The 21,709-nt window shown below is 46.6% G+C and overlaps 1 protein-coding gene and 1 long non-coding RNA gene across 2 annotated transcripts in view; both read right to left on the bottom strand.

Annotated features, from left to right (window-relative positions):
- The window catches only part of LOC149371966 (structural maintenance of chromosomes protein 3-like), a 67,638-nt gene extending 53,865 nt beyond the window's left edge, over positions 1-13,773 (bottom strand). Inside the window, exons 1-8 of the mRNA XM_089581446.1 lie at positions 13,759-13,773; positions 12,619-12,763; positions 12,510-12,548; positions 5,527-5,666; positions 2,776-2,855; positions 1,960-2,038; positions 1,632-1,864; positions 249-309 (exon numbers count right to left, since the gene is read on the bottom strand). Coding sequence (XP_089437572.1) covers positions 249-309; positions 1,632-1,864; positions 1,960-2,038; positions 2,776-2,855; positions 5,527-5,666; positions 12,510-12,548; positions 12,619-12,763; positions 13,759-13,773 — 792 coding nt within the window. The remainder of the gene's footprint in view (positions 1-248; positions 310-1,631; positions 1,865-1,959; positions 2,039-2,775; positions 2,856-5,526; positions 5,667-12,509; positions 12,549-12,618; positions 12,764-13,758) is intronic.
- A 5,365-nt stretch (positions 13,774-19,138) lies between these two features.
- Positions 19,139-21,709, bottom strand: part of LOC149371965 (uncharacterized) — a 43,678-nt gene continuing 41,107 nt past the window's right edge. The window contains exon 3 of the long non-coding RNA XR_016286945.1: positions 19,139-21,660. This is a non-coding gene — a long non-coding RNA (uncharacterized LOC149371965). The remainder of the gene's footprint in view (positions 21,661-21,709) is intronic.

Raw genomic sequence — 21,709 nt, 5'->3', positions numbered from 1 at the left:
TTCACTCACATTATTTCAGTAGTTTTATTATTCTCAATGCACATGTGTAATGCACCTTTTAATGCACCTTTCAATTCTCAATGCACCTTTCAATGCACATGTAAACTTCAAGAAAGTTAAATTGTTTTGACAGAACTCATTCTCTTAAATTCTTTGCAGCCACCTATATAGTTCCAGTTTTGGTAAGCTACATGCATGCTAGTGTCATTACTTGACAACAAAAATTAACAAGCAGGTCATGTACTTACTTGCTGCAAAGTTTTTTTGAGGGAATTTGCATCTTTTTCAAGGAGGACTGAATTGATTGTCCTGAAAACAGAAACACGAAGTGCATGAAAGAAGAGTTGATATTCATAAAAACTATTCTACGATTCTTTGCAAGACTAATAAGAGCACTATTATGTGCTAGAGAGCCTGACATTCATTTTCGTCAAAATTATTGTTGTTCTGGCAGTTTCAATGCACTACTCAAATATTGCACTCTTGCAAGAATATCTTAATAAAGTCATAATATGTTTTGCTTGGAGGCATTTGACTCAGTTCAGCAGCCCCTTGAAGTAAAACTGTACCCTTCACAATGGGTGACTGCGTTAGCAGTGACACTGACACCCAGGGAAAGCATGTATAGTTCAATACATTGAATGTGCAGAAAAACAGCACTTTAAATTTGCGATGCCTTGATAAACTTTCACGTTGAACTCTTAAATGCAGATATATGCTACTAAATCTGAATGTAAGCAATAATCAAATGTATTCTGAGCACTTTCCTCAGCTGCATGCCACTTCTCTGCCTAGGTGCTCTCTTAATTCCTGCTCTCAAGATCCAGAGTGCTGGAAGGCGCAAAGTTAGCTTGTAGCACCAATGCTTAGGCTCGCAGAGACTACAAAGAGGCAGTGGCAAGCATGCACACGTGAGAACACGAGGCTGCCAAATAAATGTGGCCTCTGTTGCCACATTATTGAAGGTTGCGAGGCAGGCGTCTCAGAGGTGGCGTCCGTTGCCACTGGTAGCTTCATGTGTAGTACACACGTACGCGTGTTTGCCATCATCTGTTTGTAGTTTCTGCGAGCGTAAGCAGTGGCACTACAAGCTTAAAGCTGCACTCCACCCATCTACCCCCACACAAGCATGCATGCACGCACTCAGGCATGCACACATACACATGGACACACATGCACATGTACACACACACACAACCAGCGTATACCCTCATTTTCATCCTCTTTCTAAAGAAGTATTCGTGTACAGCTGTACACACTGTACAGCTTGTAAGCTGTGTTTTGCACATGCAACACGAGTGCACACCCCAAAAAAACATTCTTGGCATATCAGCAGACAAACAGATAACACCATGTTAAAAAGAAGCATTGATGGCAAAATGTACAAAAAGTTGGGTTCCCATATGCAGCTCTGTATAGGCATGCCTGTCTTTCCAGACACCAGAAACCACCAGCAAGAACCTTACTTGAAAACATGTCTGTGCGACTCTTGCACCATGCCAGAGAGCAAACATTTTGCTTCCTTGTTACACTTGCTCCATGGCTTTAATTGGGATGGTACAGGCACCACACGATATACCACTCATGCACATTAGCTAGGAAAGAGAGTATGTGAAATGATGCCCGCCCACCTGATTTCTAGCTCCAGAGCCCTGTATAGCTTGGCTTCTTTGATGTGCTGATCATCCTCCTGCAGTTTCACCCTGCACTCAGTGGTGATCTCGTGAATGCGCTTTCGATCACTATCCCCGAGATCGGAGCATTCCAGAGTGAGCTTTTCAAGCTGCAGGAGTGCATCCCAGCCAGCAAAACGCTGCACCATGCGTAGGCGCTCCTGGGGTGTCATGTGCAGAACCTCCCGAACCTGGCACATAAGCCAACCACAGTGTGATAAGTCACAGTTTTGTCTATATTCGCTTTTTCACGTGACGGCCGGCAGTACTTCAAATGGAATGTTACCTGGCCCTGTCTGATTATGTAAAATGCATTTTCAGATGAAAAGCCAGCAGCATGGAGGTAGTCAATGAAATCTTTCTTCCTGAAAAACAAAAATTTTGATTCGTCAGAAGCTGTGTGCACTTGCAAGCTTGCTGTTTCTTCGTATTGTAAAGAGGAAGATGAGCAGCGGCGGCCGCCGCTCCGCTAGCGCGCGGCGCGAGATCACTAAGCTCGGACCGGCATTTTGGCTAGCTGTCGCCAAGTTACTTTCCCCGGAAATCCTGCTACAATTTGGTATGCTACAGCATGTGTAACATGCTGTAAACAGTGCACAGTGATCAACTGTATGACTAGCAAACCAGTGTAAGAGACCAGTTTCTAGAGCATCAGTGAGTCATTTCTGCTGAGCATATTACAAGGAACAGCATGTACAGTTGAGTGCAACAATTTCTTAAAGAAGTATTATGAGGAAGTTGACTGATGGAAAAGGCTCAAGAGCTCAACAATTTTTCAATTCTGCCAACACAGCCACATCTAACTGCATACCTGTGTTTGCAAAAACAGAACACCAAGGGGCCTATTAGCAGAAAATAAAAACATGCTGAATGGTTTGTTTGACAGTTCAGTAGTATTCAGCATCTAAAAATGTGATACGTATGTGCATCATTGTCTATTTGCCAGCACTCGCAAAGCAAGTGGGACAACATGCATCTCGTTGTCCTCCCGAGAAAGAGTCAGGCTAAGAAGTTACCGCATGAAGTTTTCATGAATGGATTACATGGACATGTGTCATCACACACTGCATTATAACAAACAACAAACGCAAATGACTCTCACCCAACTATGGAATTTCCTATCTTCAGTGTTGAGGTAGACGGACCAATCGTCCTTATCACAGTCACAGTATCTTGTTCTTGCTGAAATCACAGTAGATTATTTTCTATATGTCCACTGCACTATCAGTAATCATGCCAGGATGACACAAACTCGCCGATGTGCTAGTACACAACTAGGCACAAAATCTATTGCAACATGTATGCTGTGTGTGCTGCGACATCAGAATTATAATGAATTTTGTGGCTGCATATTGTGTCGCATAATTTTTTACAAAGTGATTACTGGAAATTACTTGTTTTTATAAGCTCAAATTTTCATGCATTTGGCTAAAGTAGTAGTCTAGGAATAATCTGCAAGCACTAAATTTTGTGAATCAGATGCGGCGGTACCCTTCATTCTACCGTCTTCCTCTTCCCAGAGGTCTGCCATATTTAGACGCTGAAAAGCAGCTACTCGGTTCATGCTACCTGGTGTGCCACTCTAACGGAACCCACCTTAGCAAAAACTCAGCTGTAGAGCTGTAGAGCTGAAAAAAAATATGCTGCTGGTGTTGCTCTTTTCAGAGGAGATTTCTAGTACCTAGTTGAAACATTGAATTCCAGAACCTCAGCCAGGAGCTTAAACATCCCTTTTGTTCATAAACACACTATGCTAACATGGCAGACACAGAGGCCCACTCACAGAAGTCATCAAAAGCTCTCATGACTTTTATGATCCTAACTGGATTCCAAATGTTTCAAGGGGAGGAAAAAGGGCTGTCTTAAAGATGTGAACAAAATAGAAAACAAACAGAAACTTGGACGACAGGTCAGGAAGATATCCCTTTAAACGCTTTTTTTCAGTACCCAGTCATGAGAAGACAGGCCATTTCTAGAAACGATACAGCACTCTCTTTGGGAAGCAAATCGTCAATGAGGGAGTTTTCATTGCACTTTCCACTTCAAGTTGTAGATAAGAACAATGTGCTGATCTCGGTGACATCTTTATTTCTTTGTCAATATAGTGGTAGTAATGATTTTATTAAAATAATAATAAAAGGAAGAAAAATATTTTTGCTGGCCCCGGCATCTGCCCTCACTACCGGAAGCACCTCAACTGGGGCAGCAGAAATAAAGGGATAGCAGGCAGGCCGTAGAAATGAAATGAAAGAGGTGAGGAGACAGTTAGAAAAGTTCGTCAGTATACAAGTTGACACTTTGCCAAAATTATTCACGGGACATACTTTTCATATGAGATGCATGTGATTTGCAAAAAATGCGAACATTAAGTACTTGTGAAAATTAAGCCATTTATGGATAAAGGAACAGTATAACTGCAGTCATAAACATAATTAAGCAGTAAATGGGAACAAATGTATATGTTTCTAAGTTTATAACACCTCAGGAAAGAAAAACAAAATTAAAATAAGTTGCACTGAACTTGGCAGGTTCATAACAATGAAGGACTTGTCTTCGCCTAGACAAAGACATGTCGGAACGCTGGTAAGCACCCTGAGGCTTTCCCCTCCATTGTTCAATTCGTGATTACCAGGAACCATTTGCCCAACCTCTCTCTCTTCAATGAAGCTGAAGGGTAAGCCAGTCAGCAGTTATAGTTGCATATAACAAAAACAACAAACACAGGGTGAATGCAAACCAATAACACCAATATTAAAGCGACAGTCCAAATGCAACCACAGATGTCATTTGGTCTTCGAAAACACGAAGGTCCTGTCAGTACACTCATATATTAAGACTGATTCACATAAAAGGAAAAAGATAGAAAACAAGGCATTCGGATGTCTAAATATAGGCATGACTGTCCTTCTGTTTTATTTTTCATTTTGTTGCAAGAAATGCTACATTCAAATCGTGCCTGATGGTTTGTGTTCACTTGAACAGACTGTGGATGAGCCACAAGTAGGTTCTGCTTCTCTTTCTAGTGTGTATCCATTGTGTGTAAATGCACCAGATTCCTAACATAAGTTACCAACAACTTAAAAAACATATTCAACAGATAGCTCTAGTAACTTGTAAGTGCCAATGCTTTATGACTGTACTGTCCCAACTAACAAAAAAACGTCCTTATAATGCAAGCATTTATTTATATATTAAGTCACAAAATTGCACGCAGATCACAGTATAATATATGTGGATCCAAGTAATATTCAACTCAGTGTGCAATCTCCAGAACTTTGGATGGTGCAGAGAATGTTTTGTACAAGTGGCCACAGACGACGAATACCATGGTGGGACAAATAAAAGAATTAAAAATAAAAGCGCCCCGGCCAATCACAGAGGGTAGCAGAGTTAATGAGAGTGGCTGGACATGGAGTGTGTTTGAATAAACACTTTCATTCCTGAAGTAAGTAGCACATAATATGCGCAAACGACTTTCTGGTTTGGTTTGGTTTATGGGGGTTTAACGTACCAAAGCGCCTCAGTCTATGAGAGATGCCGTAGTGAAGGGCTCCGGAAATTTCAACCACCTGGGGTTCTTTCACGTGCACTGACATCACACACTAAACGGGCCTCTAGAATTTCACCTCCATCGAAATTCGACCGCTGTGGCCAGGTTCGAACCTGCATCTTTCGGGCCAGCAGCCGAGCACCATAACCACTGAGCCACAGCGGCGGCAAAACAGAACAGCACTTTCTAGTTAAGTTTTTGTTGCATAGCAAGACTAGTACTTGACTAGACTAGTTAGAAGACTGGATTCTAAGCAGGCTAGTACCATATACAGATTTTTGCAGAGTTTGCCGCAGTACTCACAGGCAGGTGGCGGCTCTTATTGTTGAGGAGCACTTTTATTGTGGCAACATTGGATTGCACGCCAGGTGCAGTGCTCAACACAGCCAAGCGTTGTAATCGAGCAAGTGAACCGACTTCAAACGAGATCAGGGTTTCAATTGCTGCAAATAAAATTTTGAAATACAACAAAGAGTGCAAAATGCAGTAGGCCCACTTCCACAGCTGGCATGTTGGCAGATAGACCGTGAACATTTCCTGCCACTATATCTAAGAACAGTTTGCAGTTTTCTTTAGAGCAGCTCTGAAATGGCAGCAGCATGCTCGACTGTTGCTATAGAGCGTAATGTTTATTTTAGGTAAAAATAAATAAAGAGATCCAAGACTGCATTGTGGAATACTATTTCTGAGCAAATGTTAATGTGTAAGTCTGCCAATCATTCTCTAGTTAAATAGTTGGCAGCTGTAGTGTGAAACAACTTCAAGAAAACAATCATTAGATATACCTTATTACTGATAGCAGATGCATGAAAAAGAAAAGAGGAAAGTTGAGAACTTCTATTTTGGAGCATCAAACCCTATCTAATTGCTTTTTAAGGGTGTACGCCATTAGAACAGGGCACAACAGAAACACCACCACCAGGAGCAACATTTTTTTTTCTTGCTTACAACATCCCCAGCACCATTTTTAAATGCTTGCACATCAATAATGTGAACACATCCCTCAAAACCAACATGTAACACAGTAAAAATAGCATTTGCTACAGAAGGTGACAGAAAACAAGGTATACAACTTGTAAAGCAATGAAGGCAATCATGCACCAAACACAAAGTTGAAAATGTCTGTTGTATTGACTAAAAGTTTGCAAACTTGGCTTGATTTAAATTTAGCTCCTTCCTTAACAGACTAAAGACAAATATGAAAAATAATTTAGTTTCAAGTGTTAATTCAGCTGTCAAGATTGCTCTGTTTGCCGATGATTGCATGATATATACTCCCATATCTTACGTTTCTGACCAGGAACATTTAGATAATGCTCTGCTTAGTGTCGTTTCCTGGAGTGAAAAATGGGGCATGGAAATCAATGCTAAAAAGACTGTGCTCTTGCGGATAACAAGGAAGAAAAATCCGTTTTCCTTCAGCTATCACGTTAATGCCGTTTCAGTTAAAGAAGTGCCAAGGTATAAGTACCTTGGCATTGTTCTAAACTCGCAACTAAAATGGAATGACCATATAGACCACATTAAATCCTCAGCTTTACGTAAACTTGGTTTTCTTCGCCATAAACTTAAGGACGCACCTAGCAAATGCAAACTATTAGCCTACAATACTCTTATAAAACCAAAACTCGAATATGCCACCATCATTTGGGACCCACATGCAAAAAAAGACATAAGAGAATTTGAAAAAATACAGAGGCGCGCAGTACATTTTATATTTAATAAGTAGAACAGAACTGATTCCCCATCCTCGTTAATGGCAGCAAATAATATTAAACCTCTCCACGTCAGACGCAAGATAGCCCGCCTATCTTCCATCACCAACTAATCCACGGAAAACTAGGCATCTCTTCAGCCCCCTATGTGCAGTTTTCTGAAACGCATAGAACTCGACGTCATCATAATAACACTTTAGCACCATACTTCGCGCATACTAACGCTTTTAAATTTTCTTTTTTCCCGAGAACTATAATTGACGAATGGAACGCCCTGCCTCTACAAGTGATATCGGCTGAATTGATTTTGACAACGCACTTTGTGAGCTATTTTAGATTGTAGATGTGCTACACTGTTGTGTGAATGTGTTTTTCTGCCCTCCCTGCCTGGACCCAAATGAGGGTCTGCAGTATTGTGAAAATAAAATAAAAAAATCCACAACTGCATTTTTTCCTACCAGCAATCCCAGAGTGAAAACGGTTGAGTCTGCTATACAATGAGGTTAAATACTTTTTTTTCTTAGTTTCTTAGAATGAATCCAAACAATCACCTATAATGAACATAACCTTGCTCACCTTACCTTTATCCTAGTGATAAACATGGTATACTAATCCGAGTGCTCATGCTGAAGCCATTACTAACTTCTGGCCCTTGTTTTCAACCATATATGTAGAGAACCCTGACATTAAAATCCTTTCATGGATGCATGCCCACAGTGTGCTCTTTGACATCAATTATGTCTTCTGCAGACCAACTCTTGTAGCCCCTGCTTTATCAGTTTTCAAAGTTTTTCCAACTTATTGACTGCTTTTCTCCCAGAGGCTGCTATTGCGAATAATAATGCAGCAGGAAAGGAAAGGCCCATGAACTGCCTCCATCCAGGCTCTGTGAAGAGGTGAAGGAAAGAGAGATAGCAGAAAGGGAAAAAAAATTGGCAGTGGCTTATCCCAGCTATGCCATGTTATAAGTAGCCAGAGGTACAGTATATCCCTGGTTACATCTGCTTGTTTTGCCTATTGTCATGTGTTAGACATATGTGGTGAATGCGGTAGGCATGTGCTATTACTGACTGCTAGAAAGAGGGCCAATCTCCAATCGCTCGGCTCTCCTCGTTCGGAGGCGAGCGGCGTCTGCTCCGTGGCTCTGACGTCACTCGGCTCCTCGCGCATGCGCAGAACTGGCGACCGACAGCCATAGCGAAACGGTGAGACTGCGGGTAATGTAGTTCTCGCTGCAAAAAAAAGGCGCCGCAATGGGGGGGGGGGGGGGGGGGGGGGGGTGAAATTTAAAATGTAAATGGTGCCCGATGGCGCGCCAGCCGCGTGGCAACCGTCTTTCGATGGCGGTGAAATGTAAATGGTGCCCGGCACCTTTTACATTTCACCGCCATCGAAAGACGGTTGCCACGCGGCTGGCGCGCCATCGCCTAACTGAGCCGGGCCGAAGGTTTCGAGTAGGTGGTAGTTTCGTGAGAGATACTGTGATATCATGGATGTCCGAAAATTCATTCATTCGTTCTCATTTTTACAGAAATGAAAATGGGTTTTTGAGGAGAGGATGGCGCAGTATATCTGTCTCACATATCTGGGTGGACACCAGAACCGGGATAGAGGAGGGACGAGAGAAGAATTAAGGAAAGGGGTGCCGTAGTGGAGGACTCTAGAATAATTCGACAACCTGTGGACCTTTAATGTGCGCTGACATCGCACGTTTTATAGAAACGCGGCCGCTGCGACCGGGTTCGAACCCGGGAACCCAGTAGCCGATTTCGCGCTTCTGAGAGCATAAGGAACCCCTAAGAGGGCAAGAATGCAAAAAAAAAAAATACCGGAGACACTTTGGAAATTCTGAAGTGTGCTTGGCGAAAGCCTTGTTGTCAACCCACTGCTGCTTCCCCGAACCGCTGCAGAATCACTGGGCCGCTTCGGAGTCATGCGTCTCACTCACTCGACTGCAACGAGCGGCGGTGCAGCTGCCACCGCCGATGCGCGCGCTCGTTCTACCGCTACTGTGTGACGTCACGGTTGCTATGCACAGCTGCGCCCCCCCACCGGCGCGCCGGTTGCTAAGGAGGGGAGGAAGTTGCGCCGCTGTGCGGAGGAAAGGCCGCAGTTGGCACGACTCCAGCACACGGACGGACACCGCGAGCATGGACGGACACCGCGAGCATAAGGCTTTCGCCTTAATAAATCTAATGTCTTTCAAAACGTTCATTCAGCTTACCAGTGGAAATAAATAAAAACACTTATTTCGTAATGCAATAAGTGAACAGAAGTGAGATTATAACGAAAGTGAACTGAGCGCTGCGTCGCTCAGATGTCGAAAAAAAATTATCGGCTTAACCGCTCGATGGCCGAATTTCGATGTAGGTGAAATTCTAGAGGCCCGTGTACTGTGCGATGTCTTTGCACGTTCACTACCGCGTTTGGGACGTTAAACACCAATAAACCACAATAAACCACAACCTGTTCGGGATCAAATTTTGCAGAGAGGTGGCATGACGCGGTGGCATGAGAGGTGGCATTCAGACCATCTGTTCCAAAGCATCACGCACACTTGGTTTTCTCCGGCGCAATCTAAAATCTGCATCACCTGAAGTAAAAAAGTTGGCATATATAACATTCGTACGTCCTAAATTGGAGTACGCGTCATCTGTCTGGCATCCATCACAATCGTATCTCATCTCAGACCTTGAAGCCATTCAAAATCGCGCCGCCCGTTTCATTACATCGCAGTACTCAAGAAATACCAGCGTAACAATACTAAAACGATCCCTCGGCCTTCAAACACTAGCAACTCGCCGTGTTATTTCCCGTCTATGGCTCTTTCACTCTTTCTTTTATCGCTCACCAAGACATTTGTTGCTGCAGCCACCCCCACGTACGTCATCCCGCCTAAACCACAGTAACCCAATCGCACGCATTAAAACCCGCACCTCCGCAATGAGCAGTTCATTTTTTCCCGACGCCATAGTGCTCTGGAATGGCCTTCCCGACAACATAATAACATGCTCCGATCGCCGCCTTTTCCGCGAGAAACTGGCTAATCACTTCTCATAAACATATCCATACTGCGACACCGAAGTGCCAACTGTTCCTTGTTTTCTTTTTGTATGTTTATTTCTTGCTTTTAGTTTGTATATTATTGTACTCTTTTTGTACCCCGTGTATTTTTCCCCCTTTCTTTTTTTTGTGTTCTCTGCCACTACCCTCCAACCTGTATGTACTATCGCGCTCAATATGAGTTGCAACGCGCGGTCATCGACCGGGGCTCGTTCCGTGGTGTGCCTCCTCCAAACAGTCGCTCGAAATTCTGGGAAAAACTTTTTCCTGAGCGGGGGTGCTGTTGTTTCATGGAACAGCAGTTTCTCCCAGAATTCCGAACGACTGTTTGGAGGAGGCACACCACGGAACGAGCCCCGGTCGATGACCGCGCGTTGCAACTCATATTGAGCGCGATAGTACGCCCCCCCTTATGTAATGCCTTCGGGCCTTTAAAGGGCAACTCCGGCGATTTTTCAGCCATTTTAAGTTAATGGCTGTTTTGTGTTCCTAGGAACCTCCTGTAATGTGTACGATACAAGGTTTTCAAAGGCAACCGTAAAATAATTTTTAAACAGCAAAAAACGCAAAACTCGAAACCGAAACCGCAAAACCGAAACCGGGGAGGTGCCTTCGTGCGGTATTGACTGTGACGTCACGAGCGGGTTCGCCGCGCTGTGAAGCCCCCGAAGATATCACAACTACCCTGAGCCGCGCTGTCGACATGACTGAAAGCGCGGAGGACAGCTTTTCCGAGACCAGCGAGTCTTTATAAGACGACTCATTCGACGATTTTGGACTGGACGAGTCGCCTTTTAGGTATGATCCACCGCCGAGCGAGCCAGCCGAATCACACCACAGGCCGCGTCACCTGCAGCACGGAGACGGTCTGAACTCGGAGAAGTGACTACTTGAGTCATTTCTCGTGCATGCATTTGTGACAGAGTCGTCAGAACAAAAGTTAATGAGATGCACCCGCCGACAGCTGTTCGTGTGGCCAGTGCCGGCCGACCCAGCCTGATGAAAGAATCTGCTGCCGGAACGTTGCCGCGGTGCACAACGTCCTTACAGGGGCATGCATCACCAACAGTCCTCTCTGCGAAGCTTTATCTCGACGGCGAGCTTTTCGAAGTGAGTTCACGCCAGCTACAGTTCTACAATCCAACATACCGCTTCTTGACGGCCGCGCTTCGTTCAGCTGGCCGCTGCGATAGACGGTTGTACTAGAATAACGTTGGCACAGAATATGCCTTCAAGCGCCAGTTGAACGAAGCCTTAGCGAGTCCAAAGCTCTCTTTGAAGTACACGCTGTCTTCATAGCAATCTGGCGCGAGCACAAGCGTGTATGCTTCCTCGGAGACCAGTTTACACGGCGGACAGCTCTCACCAACTTATCGCGAAGGTTCTTACCGCTAGGAAACCTACGCTAGATCACGCCCGTTGTCACAGATCAAGAATTTGTGCACCCCACAGCACAACAGAAGTTGCCGTGACCCATCTCTCTGGCGTACACATCACATCAAGCACGTTGAGATGGCGCGAAATTGCACAGGTGGTCGAACTAATTCCGGAGAGCTACACTACGGACCTCTTTCTTCCTTTCTTCTTTCACTCCTCCCTTACGTCGCGGTTCGGGTGTTCATTGCTGCGTCATTTACTTTCCTCAAAACCAATTTTCAGTTTTCCCCTGCACTGCCAGCGCCAGCGCGCGCCCAACCAGCTTGACACGCCGCCCCGCCAGTGACGTCACAGAACAGGGTGGCCTGTAGAAGTTGCTCGATCAGTCGGTGCCGCTCGCGTCGAGGAGCGCTTGTCTTCAAAATTCGCTTGCGGAAAAACTACGCCGGTTTCAGGTGCGAAATTTTACATGAGGCATCAGGCTATCATAAAGAAAACAGACTTAAAATTTCATTTCAATCGATGCACATCGAAAAATCGCCGGAGTTGCCCTTTAAGGGAGAAATAAATGAAATAAATGAAATGAAAGCGTTGTTTTAAACTACGGTTACTTGTTGAGGTACTGTACCTTCCTGAATTGGTGAGAAGAAACAGGAAGTCTGCATCGTATGCTGCGATGCCTCTAGAATTTTACGATCCTCTAGAATTTCGCCTCCATCGAAATTCCACCGCCGCGGCCGGGTTCGAAACCGCGGCTTTCGGGTCTGCAGCCGAGCGCTATAACGAAAGGAGGGATTTAATGTCGTAGTGGAGAGCTCCGAAATAATTTCCACCATCAGGAAATCTTTAACGTGCACCGATATCGCACAGCACACGGGCGCATTTCGGCTTTTGCTATGAGGGATGCCGTAGCACAATTGAGGCTCTGAAATAATTTCGACCGCCTGGATTTCTTTAAAAGTGCACTGACATCACACAGCTGACGGACGCCTTGCGTTTCGCCTTCATCGATATGCGGCCGACATGGACGGGATCGAACCTGCGCCCGAATTTAGTAGCCGAGCGTTTTATAGCACTGAGCCACCACGGCGGGGCGTCACAGTTAAAAAAGAGGTAAAACAATATGCATACCATAGAGTAGGTTGCTTTTTCCAGCCCCATTCTCACCAACTGCAAAATGCAATGGAAGAAAGCAGAGTTAGCATATCAGATATGTGAAGTTGAAGCATTCCGTCCTTACCTATGACGTTGATGCCGGGAGACAGTGGTCCAAGTGTAGCTTCATTCTTGTAGCTCAGAAAACCTTCTAATGTAACCTGTAATGAGAAAGCAATGAAAGTTAAGCTCTGTTGCAAAGAGCCTGCACCTGAAACACTTGCAGAACACTTGTGAACGCAGGTATTATTGATTCACTCAATGTATGCAGTTTTGTATGAACTTGCCTGTAATTCATATGGCTGTGCTGACTTCCTCAGAGAAAGTGTTTCACTGCCTAAATGAATTGAATAGCAAATCCCTTTCCTACCGACAAATTAGCTTTACAGTATCGGTACCCATGGATATATCAGCTACTCAGATGGCAATGCTACGTGCATGCAGCATTCTTTTCAGCCTAGAACTACTGCCGGCCATTATGTAATTTAATTTTCTTTTTACTTAAACGTTGTACCCTCATACGTGGAGGAGAAAAGAAAGAAGACTTTTCAATCTCTTCAGGGGCGAAGCCGTGGTAGCGAGAGGCGAGAGCTGTACTACGTCCCCGTCCCGCCCTCTAAAGCTCTCTGTCGTGCTGTGTGTAAAAAATTGTTGACAATATGAAGCAAAACTTAACGGCCGCACCATCGAAGCACCTCACGCCTAGAGAGTACGGATTGTGGCAAGCATATCGAAAGCAGGTTGTGATAGAATGAATATCCAGGGAATACAATTATCGGGTGAAGATCGCACTCTTCAAACAGCGGAGAAATAAACAAAAAGCAACAAGACGCCGCAAACATATAAAGATATAGAACATTTATAAATGCATTTTACATCGTTTCTCGACGTGGCTAAGCTTGCTGACACTAGCTATGACTTTGAAACCTCCCGCACTGATACTGAAAACCAGCTCAGCTCGCAACGATACTTATTGGATTTGGAAATCTGCTACTTACTTTAAAAGAAATCCTTAATGCAGCCAGCAGCTCTTTCCTGCGTTTCTGCAGCAACCTGACTTTTTATTAACAAGCGCCGCGATGATAAAAGCAGGGCGACAGGATCAGACTCCAATTTCAAACTGCCCGCCATAACGGAATACTCGCAGCTTTCCAGACGATGTAGCCAACGTCGCCACGAGCGTCAATTTCTCTAATCAGCATCGCATGCGTGTGAACATGCTTACCTTCTCTATGTGCATCTTGATGAAAATGCAGGTTACATCCCTGTGGAAACCAGAAAGCGAAAAGTTCACGCGCTGCACCCCAAGACAGCCGGGCCAAACTGCAAAACCGTTGGCAACGCGCCAGCAGCGCCAGTGGCCTCGCTGTGCGCTCCTCCCTCTCTACTGCTGCTGCTGCCCTCCCTCTCCGCAACGCCTAACGGCCGCAACGGCTTCTTTGGCTTCTCCGCGAGCGGCCGATTCAAATGAGTCACGTGACAATTACGCCTCGATTTGGTTTTGAGCTTTTTTTTTTTTTTTTCAGCGTGTTCGAGCACATAATTTTGTTCGCGGACCCGTCTCTTTCCATATTTTGCGTACGTTTTGGGAAGGAACGAGCGGACTGTTCGTGGCGCGCAGCCCCGCTATTTGCTCTATTTGCTGCTAACCACCCAACAGCTGCAGTCACGCGCAGCCAAGACCGTTACCGTTACTTCGATAGTTCAGAAAGAGGAGTTACTTTCACTCGATTCGGTTTCACAATGAACTTTTCAAAGCAATATTATTCAAACAGATTCGAATGCTTGGCGTTGAGAGACTAACGTCGAAGCGGTTTGGTAACAAAGATGTGATTTTAATCGAGTCGATCTTGCGGTTACTTTTCATACCGCTCAGTACAAGATTGCTGCTTAAAGTTTATTTGCATATTTCAGCATAGTTTGACCTGATGGCCATAGCGCCTTTTCTTTAAGTTGATTATATATTAGTTCTCCTTTTGTTGATTTCATGTCTTTGTGTTTATTACAATTAATCGTACACTTTCTAGCGTTTACTGATGTACAAAAAAAGAGAGACAGCAAGCTTCCATATCCGGATCTGTAGAGACATGAGAGTGAGTGGAGTGAGTGAGTGGAGTGAGTGAGTGGAGTGAGTGAGTGAGTGAGTGAGTGAGTGAGTGAGTGAGTGAGTGAGTGAGTGAGTGAGTGAGTGAGTGAGTGAGTGAGTGAGTGAGTGAGTGAGTGAGTGAGTGAGTGAGTGAGTGAGTGAGTGAGTGAGGTTTTAATGAGAGGGAGAATTTACTGACCGCACCGCAACTGTCCAGCAAAAGCTAATGAGGCCTGAACAGCGCAGACCACCGGACAGCGTGGTGGGATGGGGAACAGTGTCAGAAAGAGGGACATGGGTTAGCGAGAGAGTTGGAGACAGTCATGCGGCAGTTCCCTTCAACTGTGTGGGGTTGAGAGTTGGCGCTGTAAAGATAATAGCCACATAATCATATTCGTCGTCATCATCATTGAAAAGGCGGATTTATGGGCCAAACTTTGAGGAGATAGTTGGGCAGCTAGTGTATAATCAGGAGTTCGGCGGGATGGCGCCCCTTGAATCATGTATTTCTTCGACTTTTTCGTAACCGCCCTTGAACTCCCGGACTTGGGAGAACCACCCTCCTAGCATGAAAGAACCAATTAAAAGTTTTTTTCTCTCTGCTGCTACTACTACTAATACCACTACTACTGCTGCTGGTGGTTTTAAAAAAATTGGCAGTTTCACGCGCAATTCGAAAACCGCGTGCTTCATGCGCGCGCACAGTGACGCCCACCCTGCATGTCACTACGTGGCGCATGTACCACGTGACCTGTTCTTTCCCGCCCGCGCTAAGCGCAGCAGAGAAGCTCACGTGGTATGTGCGCCTTTAGTGACGTGAGAGAGAGAGAAAAAAACTTTATTGCCATAGATTGGCGGGATTTAAGGCAGGTGGGCTTGGTGTGGTCCCCAGGTGGGGGCCACTTTCCGAATCTAAATACATAGTTACAGATTCCCAGGCGGCTTATAGAAACTATGTGCGTGGCAGAATCACGCCGCTAGCCTGCAAAATTCTTAGTCAATGTAGGACTTCAGCTGAACGGAAGGAATTAATATGGGTACCAGGTCACCAGGGAGTTGAAGGAAACGAGCGCGCACACGCTTCGGCCCGAGCTTTTCTTCCCCGGCATCCTTCTACGTCCTCCCTTCCTGATTCTGGCTCCCCCTCTCCGCTAACGACATATTCAGAAATATTGCAACATTGGCGCCTTGAAAGGCAGACACTCCCGAGGCCCGCTAAGGGTCTCAGTAAATCAGAGGAATGTCACCTTCGCAGGCTACAAACTATGTCTTTCAATAACCCAGCTACGCTTCACGCCATTGAGCCCGAGTCCTTTTCGGCACAGTGCAAATTTTGTGGCCAGAAGGCAAACTTGTACCACATGGTATGGGCTTGTCGGAAAAATGACAGCATTGAGATCATAAATCAGCCAACGCGGGAGGGCTGGGAGGCGGCCCTGTCCAGCTCGGACCTCGAGGAACAACGAGCCCTCGTCGCCAGAGCACGGGCAGCGGCTTTCACCAACGGCGTCCCGGACTAGGGACCCGATCAGCCTTCCCTTCAACTAAGGCTTTAATAAACGTTTTCATCATCATTTTCTGGGCCGACGAAATGAGTGCCAGTTGGATGCTCTTGTCTGGCCTTCTGAGGAGTTGGTTCCATCCCTCCTCGGAGGGAGCTGGCAGTAAAATTCGAGGGGGCGGATTTCCCGCGCAACCCCAGAGGATGTGCGCCCGGGTGGCGATTTCTGCCTGGTTACAATTTTGGCAGACAGAGCCGTATTCCCCGTCTGTGACGAATGAAAGTCTAGAATGGCTAAGGATGGAGTGTGTGTGCAACCTGCGGAGCAAGGTGGCTTGCGCTCGATTTAAGTCGTGGTGGGGAGGCGGGAACTGACGTCTCATCTCTCTGTGGAGGTTGGTGATTTCGGCAAAGGTCTGGGGAGCCTCGGCAAGAGCGTCTGGGTCCGTGAGGCCGGCCGCCCGGTTGGTTAGTCCTCGGGCTAGTCGGTCGACCCCTCCGTTTCCAGAGTTTCCCGCGTGTGCGGGTACCCGGACCAGGTTTATCTTATGGTCGGGAGTGCAGCCGCGAAGGATGCGTGAGCATGTGAGCGTTGCTGTGAGCGCACTTCAGGAGCGCGATTTTCGAATCGCGCTCGAAATCGCCACATTTTTTGGAGCTACAGCGCCGAGGGTAATAGCGTTTTCAAAATTTAAAAGCTGATACGATTATCACTAATGGCCAGCGAAAAATCAATAGCTACCAGGCGCCTATCTATATTAGTTAAAAAGTGAACTATTAGTGTATTTACCCACCTTACTATAACATGTAGCGCGAAGGCTGCGGCGATGACCGGGTGGTCGGGAAACTACCGTTGGCGCTCTTTTGAATCCTTCTCGGGGCTTTGACAAATAACTTTCCTGCTAGATACAATTGGGACGAAAGTTTTCGGAATGCTTCAGGAAGGTTCGGCTTCTTTGTCTTCGATCTTCTGCCTGGTTCCTTCTGGTTCTCCGAATATGCCTGGGGCATCTGAACACATGCACGGAGATCACCTGTCAGCGCCTGCTTACCTTTCTGACCCGCCAAGGTGGCTTTCGGCAGCTGAACCCAAAGCCGTGGTGTTGAATCAGCATCCGCGGCCGCTGCTTTTTGACAGGGGCGGAATACAAAAAGAAGCTTGTGTGCTGTGCGATTTCATTACCATCACGAGCCTAAATACTATGGTACGTTAAGCCCCATAAACTACAAACCAATTACACATGCCTTTTCTACACCCTGGTTCCGCGCAATGCCCGTATGACTGCTGAGGTTTCAACTCAGTCAAGTGCTTCCGCGTAATCTATGAAGGCTGTATTTAAAGGTTGGTTCTATTCTGCGCATTTCTCTATCATTTGATTGATAGTGTGAATATGGTCTATTGTCGAGTAACCTCTACGAATACTAGCCTAGTCCTTTGATTGATTGAAGTGTAAGTTTGTCATGAATTTATTAGCGATGGCCTTGGTAAATTCCCTGCAGGCAACGGACAGTAAGCTGACGGGTCTGTAATCTTTCAAGTCCTTGACGTCCTCTTCCTTATTAAGATAATGTTAGCCTTCTTCCACAATTCCAAGGTGGCCAGTTTTTTAGCACAATCTCCTTACTGTCCTTGAACAGATCTGCAGTTACCTGATCCTCACGAGCTGCCTTCCCCTTTTGCACTGCTTCCAACGCTATCTTTACTTCCGTTTTCGTTGCCAGCGAGATGTCCAATTTCTCTGAACTGCTTCCTCCTGCAGTATCGTCCTGATTACTTATATTTTTGAGAACTCCTTAGCTACCTTATCCATATTATTATTGCCTTGCTTCTTTCTTAGCGGATACATCTGATTTTTGCCTATTCCTGTTTTCTCTTGATCGCTCTTGGGCTTCCTCCGTTCTTTAGAGCATGCTCCATTCTCTGCATACAATACTGCCTTGTGTCGATTATCTGACACTTATTAACTTGGGCAGCTTGCCAGTTCTATCTACCTGTGAGATTAGAGGCTTTCATGCTTTGGCGTTTAATCACATTTTTAGTCTCCTGACCAAATTCGAAATCCTTATTTTTCATCCGTGCTTGTCAGTGTACGTTAGAAATTCCCCGGTGGTCGAAATCAACCCGGAGCCCTTTGCTATGGCATTTCCCAAAGCCCGTGTGGAGAGAGACAGAATATCTATTTCCCTAGAATGGTCCAGGTCGCCGTCTCAGTCCCAAATCTAGAAGTTGTGGGGTTTAAGTTGGGGAGACAATTACGTTCTCCCCGTTTAACCGCGGCTGACACAGTTCAAAACCGCGCGGACCCCACCCCGTGGTCGCGTACGCTACCGAGCGGACGCCGACCACGGTGGGCCTTGCTCCGCGGGAACAAAGGAACGACACATTGGTGGTAGTGGTTTATTTAAAAAAAAAAAAAAAGTGAAGCAAAAGAGTGTTGCCGGCCGCGGCAATTGCTATCTAATATCTTAAGCACCCGAGCTGCAGCCGGCGGAAACGAAAGGGAAAGGGAGAGGATAGTGAGGAGAAGTATAGAGGGGAGCGACAGCGAGAAAGGACAGGGTAGAGCTTTGTACACTATTTACAAAATACAAAAGTAATCAAGTTCGCGCCGCTCGCGCGCTAATGTCCAAGCACAACAACGCTAGCTAGCAACAAAATACGCTGAGGAATCGAGGACGCCCGACTCACCAGCACGGTTACGAGCGAATGTTCGCCCACGCTAGGGCAAGGGAAAACTCCGAGGTCGGGCGGTACAGGCTGGCGGGAGCATGTTCCGACCAAAAGGCGCCCTCCGGCGAAGAGCGGAGCCGCGCGCGACACGTCAGCATGCTATCCCGGTGCCGAGCTAGAGTGTACTAGAAAATTCTAGTACACTCTAGCCGAGCAGAAGAGACCCGTCTCTCCCCCGCGCGCGAGCAGGGAACGCGCCATCCGTGGCGCTGGTGTCGCTTAAGGTGCCTCGATGCCTGGCATCGAGGCACCCTAGTGTCGCTGCGACGCGAGAATGCGTTGGGGGGGAGCTAACCGCAAGGAACGAGTTGAGGGGGAAAGCGAACCACAGGGGACGAGCGCGTCCCCACAAAGTTGGAGCCGATATATCGCCCAACACGTGGGCAATATGGACAACCAGCAGTGGCCACAGCATTGCGATGTGCAGCAGGAGTGTTAAGCTAGAAGCCTACGGCGTCAGTAGCTCCTTTCCCCCCTTTCGCCGGTAACTGCCGTGTCCTTTGGAGGGGTGTCTGAAGGGGTTAGGAATGATGACAGCGCGACGCGCGCTTCGGACGCTGTCCAAGGCCGCGGGAAACGGGGAGCAAGACCGCGAACAGCCTTGTCAGGGTCGCGCAGGGCCGACGACCGTTTCCCATTGAAGAGAGATGAGCTCTCAAGTGGGGGGGTCAATAAGGTCGGCGACTTCTGGAAGCACCCGACTGTCGAGCTCAGCGGTGGAGTTCTGCTTTACTGGCACCTCGATAGGTTGCATGTTCCAGAAAAGTGCGCGGTCCGCTGAGTCGGGCTCTGGCGAGCACTGGGCTTCGCCCACTTGTATGTACGTACAATGCTATTGCACCGGTATTGGTCGAAATTGGGCGAGAGCAGATTTACTAAAGCTCCGCCCAAATATCGAAGGGATTAAAAGCGCTGCAAACAAAGAACAAAAATGAGGAGCGCGCCGAGTCTCAGTCTCGGCTGCTTTTTTACAGCACTCTTTTAAACACCCTTTTTCTCTGGTTGCTTTTATCTCGTCCCGTCACTAATAAACCAGTTTTGTTTGTTAAGAAGCTGGAGTTGCTGCCCCAACCGGCAACGTGTCGCTGGACGAGTAGAAAAAGAGGTGACGTGCCCAGCATTCGACCAGGCCAACCGGCAATTATTCCGACTTTCTACGAAGAAACTTAACTGGCGCCGTGACCAGGATAAGTGTTTCAAGTTAACTAGGAGGAGCGTTCCAGCTCACCCAAGAGTAGGGTACCTGTGGCTGAGTAGGGGCCTGCATTGGGGGCAGTGCGGTGACTGACTGTGTGGCACGTAAACCACGTAAACGTAAACCTAAAGGTGACATGTGTAAGAAAGGATGGTTTCACAAATACTTATCTCCCACTGCTGTTGAATCTGCGGCGCTCACAGCGGCTCTCTCTCTGCGTGCGAACCTGAGCTCATCGTGATACTGACCGACAGTGCGGCTATAATTATACAGAGAGCGGCATGCGCTAATCTGGCTCATAAAATGTCTCGCGCCGGAGTCATTCAAGGCATAGGCGGCCTATGCCTCGCAGCCTGTTTGCCTATGCGTATGATATGACGGTAATTGGGTTAACATATAGAGTGAAGTTGAGATGGGCAGTCCTGTTGTGGAGATCAATTTTTGAGTTTGACGGGTATGTCTATAACTTCAAAGATTATAACGCCGTATACGGCTGCGCTGCCGCTAGCTCTTCGATGTTTTGCATGATTATTCACTTTACTTATATTCGATGCTTGTGCGAATGCTCGTAAAAATATTAGATTCGCATTCGATTTGGTGTTGGCATGCATGATTCGTTTTCAGTTCGGTTCTGAAAAAGTACTATTCGCTCACCCCTAGAAATAAGCTTTTCCTTCGTACAACTGTACATGTATTTTGCCTCTTTATGTGTGTCCTTCGTTCTGTGAAGACATGCTAAGAGGCGTCGCCGTTTGCTTCCGTGGCCATCGGTGACATAGCTTGAGTTCAAGAGTTCAAAAACAACCCCGCATTTGAGCGCGGCTGCGCCAGCCTTTTTGACAAACTTGGCAAACTGGAGGGTCACGTTAAAGTCTCCCGACTCTGGGACCCTCGCCTGTTTACTGATGTTATATTCATCTCTTACATACACGAAAAATATTATTTGGTTCTTGGGGATATGGGTGAAGTGTCAACCCCGCCGACCATGTTTTATATTTGATGTGTTCCACCCTCCTGTCTCCATCGCATGACATAACGCGTTCAGCGCAGATACGTCTGAGTTGCCAGCGTGCCGTCAACCAACGTCTTTTCTTAATTAAAAAAATATATGTTTCTCAACTGCAGGTTTTACGATGCCGCAGAACGACACAACAACAAAGCGCTAGCGACACATGAAAGGAAATACCGCGACAAAGTTGGCCACTGCGCTAGCTGGCAACGTTATTTCAACCTTGTTCGGCTCGGACCTTACAGGAAGAGTCGGAGCACCGACTGTCTGCTGGAAACCCACTCTGTACCCCACGCAATACAGGGCGTGTGAGAAAGGAACACTGTGCCCTGTACGTCACAGACCTCACTTTCCTGGTTTCTTAACACATCCATGCAACAAATTCGAGACTGCACGCACAATAGCCGCCACCTTCTCATTGTGACTGGCACTTCTGACCTACATGGCATGTTCTGCTTGCACACGCGGCGTTATCTGTAAAATCCTTCCTCAGACTGGAAAGAGGGCAAGTATCTTGCGACGTTGTGTAATCTGCTTGCCGATGCCCGGTGGAATGCCGGCCGTGAGAGGAGGGCGACATGTTGCTGGCTTGCGTCGAGAATTGCCTAAGCACGAGAAACGGATACAAGTCAATAAATGGGAAAAACAACGCAG

Source organism: Amblyomma mixtum, chromosome 1 (assembly GCF_055824585.1).
Source record: "Amblyomma mixtum isolate Tamu chromosome 1, ASM5582458v1, whole genome shotgun sequence".
Taxonomy (NCBI): Eukaryota; Metazoa; Arthropoda; class Arachnida; order Ixodida; family Ixodidae; genus Amblyomma; species Amblyomma mixtum.
This window is presented reverse-complemented; position numbering and strand designations above follow the sequence as displayed.